At 50.2% G+C, this 8,096-nt stretch overlaps 1 protein-coding gene across 1 annotated transcript in view; it reads left to right on the top strand.

The window, feature by feature from the left end:
• The first annotated feature begins 1,086 nt into the window (after nucleotides 1–1,086).
• Nucleotides 1,087–8,096, top strand: part of LOC136631408 (mucin-4-like) — a 32,592-nt gene continuing 25,582 nt past the window's right edge. The window contains exon 1 of the mRNA XM_066605725.1: nucleotides 1,087–1,259. Coding sequence (XP_066461822.1) covers nucleotides 1,199–1,259 — 61 coding nt within the window. The 5' untranslated portion in view covers nucleotides 1,087–1,198. The remainder of the gene's footprint in view (nucleotides 1,260–8,096) is intronic.

Genomic DNA, 8,096 nt, shown 5'->3' with positions numbered 1-8,096 from the left:
CCATTCTGTTACCCACCGGAAAGGCCCTCGGCGGTAAATAAATGAGCCGCAGACTGGTATAACATACCTCAGGTCACTGGGAATGGTCAGGGCCTGGCAAACCTTTACTTCTCGTCAACACTGGGTGAAAGGCACAGATAACACAGGACAGATGTGCAGGACAACAAGAATTTTCTTTAGTACCTCTACATGGTGATCCCAGGGCACAGGACGTCCGTGTAGGACAGCAGAATTTTATTACCTCTACTTGGTGATCCCAAAGTGGACGGTTGCGTAGGTAAACAGAATTGTAGTACCTCTATGCGGTGATCCCAAAGTACAGGATGTCAGCGTAGGAAAAAAGCACAAGCGTGCCCCTGCTGGACCTTCACTCACCAACAACACTCTCTCTCTTTTTTGGGGACTCTCACTCCATGGTCACTGGCACACAGAAAGAAGATCAGGAACCGCTCTTCCTCCTCCATGTCTCACAGCATGGGAGTTGAAGGTACCCCCACGTGGCTGGAACTCTCTCTGACTTAATCTCTAACTCTGTGATGGATTCTCTACCACACCCAAAAACACTCCTACTTATAGAAAACATGGATCACGTGACAGGACATAACTGATACATTGCAAACATCTCCCAGTCTCTTGCAAACACTTAACTCCTCTTTTGCTGCAGCTGTGCAATACACATAACAGAATGACAAGGCACTTTTGCTCAGTGCAACTACAAAAGACATGACATGTATGACATTATGGAGTGGGCCAAGAATAGAAGTACTGGGCCACTACACCGGCACTGCACAGAGAAGTATTGCAATGCTTGAATTCACTTGTTTTTTTTCTAACCATGTCTGCTGGAATTTGGTCTAAGCATCTACCACTCTTTCAGAAAATAATATTATGTACCATTAGAGGAAATACTTGTGTAGCATTTTCTACAAATTATATGGATTATGGTGTGAGCAATTTTCGAAATGCAAAAATATAATCCTTTAACTTTAAGGATCCTCCAAAATATTTTAGCAACGTTTTGCTCCTGCCGCACACAATTATTGCAGATACATGATTGTATGTTCTATTTGTTTGATCTGAAGTAAATGGCTATAAATGCACAATTTCATGTGGCCCTTGTGATCCTGATTACTGTGGAAATGGACAGCCCTGCAGAAGAGATGGTAGCACGTGTGCACAGAAGTGTAGCTGCCATCCAATGTTTTCTGATGATCGATGCTTAGAAGCTGGTAACAGTTACATTCCAGAAGCTGCAGAGAGTAAGTTATCAAGAATTGCTTCCCAGCTGTAGTACAGCGAAAGGAAGCAGCTGTAGATACACCTTTCTGTACCATGAGTGCAGGCGAAGAACATAGAAATTGCTATGATTACACTGTAGGTGAGGGCCCCAAAAAATTGGTGTACCAACAGTACTAATGTACCTCAGTAAAAATTGGCCATGCCCAACCAAGATGGCAGGTGAAACCCATTAATCGCTTTGGTTAATGTGGCTTAAGTGGTAACTAGGCCTGGAGGCAGCCCAGTTTAACGAAAAATTGGTTCAAGTTAAAGTTTCAACGCTTTTAAGAGCATTGAAACGTATAAAAATTTTTAAGAAAAATTATATGAGTGAGCCTTGTGGCCCTAAGAAAAATTGCCCGTTCGGCGTGATTACGTGAGGTTTCAGGAGGAGGAGCAGGAGGAGGAGGAGGAGGAATATTATACACAGATTGATGAAGCAGAAATGTCCCCGTTTTGGATGGTGAGAGAGAACTATGCTTCCATCCGCGGGTGCAACCTACATATTGCTTAGGTATCGCTGCTGTCCGCTGGTGGAGAAGAGAAGTCTGGGGAAATCCAGGCTTTGTTCATCTTGATGAGTGTTAGCCTGTCGGCACTGTCGGTTGACAGGCGGGTACGCTTATCTGTGATGATTCCCCCAGCCGCACTAAACACCCTCTCCGACAAGACGCTAGCCGCAGGACAAGCAAGCACCTCCAGGGCATACAGCGCGAGTTCAGGCCACGTGTCCAGCTTGGACACCCAGTAGTTGTAGGGGGCAGAGGCGTCACGGAGGACGGTCGTGCGATCGGCTACGTACTCCTCCCTCACCATCCTTTTACAGTGCTCCCGCCGACTCAGCCTTGACTGGGGAGCGGTGACACAGTCTTGCTGGGGAGCCATAAAGCTGTCCAGGCCCTTAAAGACTGTTGCACTGCCTGGGCTGTACATGCTGCTCGATCTCCGCACCTCCCCTGCTACCTGGCGCTCGGAACTGCGCCTTCTGCCACTAGCGCTGTCGGATGGGAATTTTACCATCAGCTTGTCCGCCAGGGTCCTGTGGTATAGCAACACTCTCGAACCCCTTTCCTCTTCGGGAATGAGAGTGGGAAGGTTCTCCTTATAGCGTGGGTCGAGCAGTGTGTACACCCAGTAATCCGTAGTGGCCAGAATGCGTGTAACGCAAGGGTCACGAGAAAGGCATCCTAACATGAAGTCAGCCATGTGTGCCAGGGTACCTGTACGCAACACATGGCTGTCTGCACTAGGAAGATCACTTTCAGGATCCTCCTCCTCCTCCTCCTCCTCCTCCTCCTCAGGCCATACACGCTGAAATGATGACAGGCAAGCAGCATGGGTACCGTCAGCAGTGGGCCAAGCTGTCTCTTCCCCCTCCTCCTCATGCTCCTCCTCCTCCTCCTGAACGCGCTGAGATATAGACAGGAGGGTGCTCTGACTATCCAGCGACATACTGTCTTCCCCCGGCTCTGTTTCCTAGCGCAAAGCGGCTGCCTTTATGGTTTGCAGGGAACTTATCAAGATGCATAGCAGAGGAATGGTGACGCTAATGATTGCAGCATCGCCGCTCACCACCTGGGTAGACTGCTCAAAGTTTCGAAAGACCTGGCAGATGTCTGCCAACCAGGCCCACTCTTCTGAAAAGAATTGAGGAGGCTGACTCCCACTGCGCCGCCCATGTTGGAGTTGGTATTCCACTATAGCTCTACGCTGCTCATAGAGCCTGGCCAACATGTGGAGCGTAGAGTTCCACCGTGTGGGCACGTCGCACAGCAGTCGGTGCACTGGCAGATTAAACCGATGCTGCAGGGTGCACAGGGTGGCAGCGTCCGTGTGTGACTTGCGGAAATGTGCGCAGAGCCGGCGCACCTTTACGAGCAGGTCTGACAAGCGTGGGTAGCTTTTCAGAAAGCGCTGAACCACCAAAAATTAAAGACGTGGGCCAGGCATGGCACGTGCGTGAGGCTGCCGAGCTGCAGAGCCGCCACCAGGTTACGGCCGTTGTCACACACAACCATGCCCGGTTGGAGGCTCAGCGGCGCAAGCCAACGGTCGGTCTGCTCTGTCAGACCCTGCAGCAGTTCGTGGGCCGTGTGCCTCCTATCTCCTAAGCTGAGTAGTTTCAGCACGGCCTGCTGACGTTTGCCCACCGCTGTGCTGCCACGCCGCGCGACACCGACTGCTGGCGACGTCCTGCTGCTGCTGACACATCTAGATTGCGAGACAGAGGTTGAGGAGGAGGAGGAGGAGGGTGCTTTAGTGGAGGAAGCATACACCGCCGAACATACCACCACCGAGCTGGGGCCCGCAATTCTGGGGGTGGGTAGGACGTGAGCGGTCCCAGGCTCTGACTCTGTCCCAGCCTCCACTAAATTCACCCAATGTGCCGTCAGGGAGATGTAGTGGCCCTGCCCGCCTGTGCTTGTCCACGTGTCCGTAGTTAAGTGGACCTTGCCACTAACCGCATTGGTGAGGGCGCGTACAATGTTGCGGGAGACGTGGTCGTGCAGGGCTGGGACGGCACATCGGGAAAAGTAGTGGCGACTGGGAACTGAGTAGCGCGGGGCCGCCGCCGCCATCATAGCTTTGAAAGCCTCCGTTTCCACAACCCTATACGGCAGCATCTCAAGGCTGATAAATTTGGCTATGTGGACGGTTAACGATTGAGCGTGCGGGTGCATGGCGGCGTACTTGCGCTTGCGCTCCAACACTTGCGCTAGCGACGGCTGGACTGTGCGGTGCGAGACATTGGTGGATGGGGCCGAGGACAGCGGAGGTGAGGGTGTGGGTGCAGGCCAGGAGACAGTAGTGCCTGTGTCCTGAGAGGGGGGTTGGATCTCAGTGGCAGGTTGGGGCACAGGGGGAGAGGCAGCGGTGCAAACCGGAGGCGGTGAACGGCCTTCGTCCCACCTTGTGGGGTGCTTGGCCATCATATGTCTGCGCATGCTGGTGGTGGTGAGGCTGTTGGTGGTGGCTCCCCGGCTGATCTTGGCGCGACAAAGGTTGCACACCACTGTTCGTCGGTCGTCAGGCGTCTCTGTGAAAAACTGCCAGACCTTAGAGCACCTCGGCCTCTGCAGGGTGGCATGGCGCGAGGGTGCGCTTTGGGAAACAGTTGGTGGATTATTCGGTCTGGCCCTGCCTCCACCCCTGGCCACCGCACTGCCTCTTGCAACCTGCCCTGCTGCTGCCCTTGCCTGCCCCTCTGAAGACCTGTCCTGAGTAGGCGTTGCACACCAGGTGGGGTCAGTCACCTCATCGTCCTGCTGCTCTTCCTCCGAATCCTCTGTGCGCTCCTCCCTCGGACTTACTGCCCTTACTACTACCTCACTGCAAGACAACTGTGTCTCATCGTCATCGTCCTCCTCACCCACTGAAAGGTCTTGAGACAGTTGCCGGAAGTCCCCAGCCTCATCCCCCGGACCCTGGGAACTTTCCAATGGTTGTGCATCAGTGACGATAAACTCCTCTGGTGGGAGAGGAACCACTGCTGCCCAATCTGAGCAGGGGCCCAAGAACAGTTCCTGGGAGTCTTCCCGCTCCTGAGCATGTGTCATTGTAGGGAGTGAGGAGGCTGGGAGGAAGGAGGAGCAGCAGACAGAGGATTCGGATTTGCAGCACTGGATGGCGCAGAACTCTGGGTGGATGATAGCTTGCTCGAAGCACTTTCTGCCATCCACGACAGGACCTGCTCACACTGCTCATTTTCTAATAAAGGTCTCCCGCGTGGACCCATTAATTGGGCGATGAATGTGGGGACGCCAGAAACGTGCCTCTCTCCTAATCGCGCAGCAGTCGGCTGCGACACACCTGGATCAGGAGCTCGGCCTGTGCCCACACCCTCACTTGGGCCTACGCGTCCTCGGCCGCGTCCACGTCCTCTAGGCCTACCCCTACCCCTCAGCATGGTGTATTACCAGTGATTTCCAAGCCAGGAAAGAAATTGGCGCAAGCCTGCAGCCAAAATAGAATTTTTTCCCTTGTTTTTCAAAGGACAAGCCACACTGCGTGTATTCAATGAGTACTACTAAGTTTAATAACTGTGTTGTGGCCCTGCAAATGTGTCAGAGAACTGCAGTGATGCAAAGTTATTCGCTACAGCAGATCAGGGATTTCCCATGCAGGAAAAAAATTGGCGCAAGCCTGCAGCCAAAATAGAATTTTTTCCCTTGTTTTTCAAAGGACAAGCCACACTGCGTGTATTCAATGAATACTACTAAGTTTAATAACTGTGTTGTGGCCCTGCAAATGTGTCAGAGAACTGCAGTGATGCAAAGTTATTCGCTACAGCAGATCAGGGATTTCCCATGCAGGAAAAAAATTGGCGCAAGCCTGCAGCCAAAATAGAATTTTTTCCCTTGTTTTTCAAAGGACAAGCCACACTGCGTGTATTCAATGAATACTACTAAGTTTAATAACTGTGTTGTGGCCCTGCAAATGTGTCAGAGAACTGCAGTGATGCAAAGTTATTCGCTACAGCAGATCAGGGATTTCCCATGCAGGAAAAAAATTGGCGCAAGCCTGCAGCCAAAATAGAATTTTTTCCCTTGTTTTTCAAAGGACAAGCCACACTGCGTGTATTCAATGAATACTACTAAGTTTAATTACTGTGTTGTGGCCCTGCAAATGTGTCAGAGAACTGCAGTGATGCAAAGTTATTCACTACAGCAGATCAGGGATTTCCCATGCAGGAAAAAAATTGGCGCAAGCCTGCAGCCAAAATAGAATTTTTTTCCCTTCTTTTTCAAAGGACAAGCCACACTGCGTGTATTCAATGAATACTACTAAGTTTAATAACTGTGTTGTGGCCCTGCAAATGTGTCAGAGAACTGCAGTGATGCAAAGTTATTCGCTACAGCAGATCAGGGATTTCCCATGCAGGAAAAAAATTGGCGCAAGCCTGCAGCCAAAATAGAATTTTTTCCCTTGTTTTTCAAAGGACAAGCCACACTGCGTGTATTCAATGAATACTACTAAGTTTAATAACTGTGTTGTGGCCCTGCAAATGTGTCAGAGAACTGCAGTGATGCAAAGTTATTCGCTACAGCAGATCAGGGATTTCCCATGCAGGAAAAAAATTGGCGCAAGCCTGCAGCCAAAATAGAATTTTTTCCCTTGTTTTTCAAAGGACAAGCCACACTGCGTGTATTCAATGAATACTACTAAGTTTAATAACTGTGTTGTGGCCCTGCAAATGTGTCAGAGAACTGCAGTGATGCAAAGTTATTCGCTACAGCAGATCAGGGATTTCCCATGCAGGAAAAAAATTGGCGCAAGCCTGCAGTAAAACGTAGCTGGCTGCGTCTGATTTTTTTTTAACGTTCTGCACGCAGCACACACGTACCCAGAGCCCTGAGGACTGTCAGAGGCAGGCGAAATAGAATTTTTTCCCTTGTTTTTCAAAGGAAAAGCCACACTGCGTCTATTCAATGAATAATGTATGTCTTCTGGCCCTGCCTACACAATTCTATTCCTGTAGTATTAATGCCGGGTGCAATGGTCTGCACAGCCGGTTTTGAGAAAAAAAAAAAAAAATGCAACACTGCTAACAGCAGCCTGGACAGTACTGCACACGGATAGATGTGGCCCTAGAAAGGACCGTTGGGGTTCTTGAAGCCTACACTCACTGCTAACACTCTCCCTGCCTAACCACCACTTCTGTCCCTATTGCAGGGCGCAATGCTCTGCAGATCCAATTTTGAAAAAAAAATAAAATACAGTGCTAACACAGTACTGCACACGGTTAGATGTGGCCCTGAGAAAGACCGTTGGGGTTCTTGAAGCCTACACTAACTCCTAACGCTCTCCCTATAGCAGCTCCACCAAGATAGCACTTTCCCTCAGCTAACTCACAAGGCATCTGAGCCGAGCCGCGGGAGGGGCCGACTTTTATACTCGGGTGACATCTGATCTCCCCAGCCACTCACAGCAGGGGGGTGGTATAGGGCTTGAACGTCACAGGGGGAAGTTGTAATGCCTTCCCTGTCTTTCAATTGGCCAGAAAAGCGCGCTAACGTCTCAGAGAGGAAACTGAAAGTAACCAGAACATCGCGTGGTACTCGTTACGAGTACCGAGCATCCCGAACATGCTAATATTCGCCCGAGTATCAAGCTCGGACGAGTACGTTCGCTCATCTCTATTGTTCAGTCATTTACACTGATTGTTATCGTTCAGTCTTGTATTATCCAGCAGTTCTTATTTAACCCCTTAAAATCAGAGGACAGAAGATCCCAGCTGGTGGGATCTCTGATGTTGCTGGAGATTTTGAGTGTTTTTTTTAATGTATTACATTTCCTGCTGTTAGCTTCATTTGTGGACTTCCAGGATAGCCCCTTTACAAAGCGCTATGGAGTTTATATTTATTAACCTTCTGATAGGCTATAAGATTTTTATATTACATTTACTTTGTGAGTGAATTATTGTTATTCACAGTAGAACTATGATCAGCATGAATGAATAACTCATTTGTACAGCATTAGGCTGTGGGGGGTCGCAGAGTCCTCCCTATTACTCTGGAGGCCGCTGTGGGAGGGTCGCTATTACGCTGGGGGCCGCTGTGGGGGGTCGCTATTATGCTGTGGGTCGCTGTGGGGTTTCGCTATTACGCTGGGGGCCTGTGTGGGGTTTCGCTATTACGCTGGGGGCCGCTGTGGGGGGTCGCGGTGGGGTTTCGCTATTACGCTGGGGGCCACTGTGGGGTGTCGATATTATCGTTGGGGAATGTTTACAAGTCACAGAAATGGGCAGGGCTCTTTCAAAATAGACAGGATGCAGTTTTTGACTGTTTTTTGGATGCAGAAATGCTGCAGAATTTTCC

Source organism: Eleutherodactylus coqui, chromosome 1, assembly GCF_035609145.1.
Source record: "Eleutherodactylus coqui strain aEleCoq1 chromosome 1, aEleCoq1.hap1, whole genome shotgun sequence".
In the NCBI taxonomy this organism is placed as follows: Eukaryota; Metazoa; Chordata; class Amphibia; order Anura; family Eleutherodactylidae; genus Eleutherodactylus; species Eleutherodactylus coqui.
This window is presented reverse-complemented; position numbering and strand designations above follow the sequence as displayed.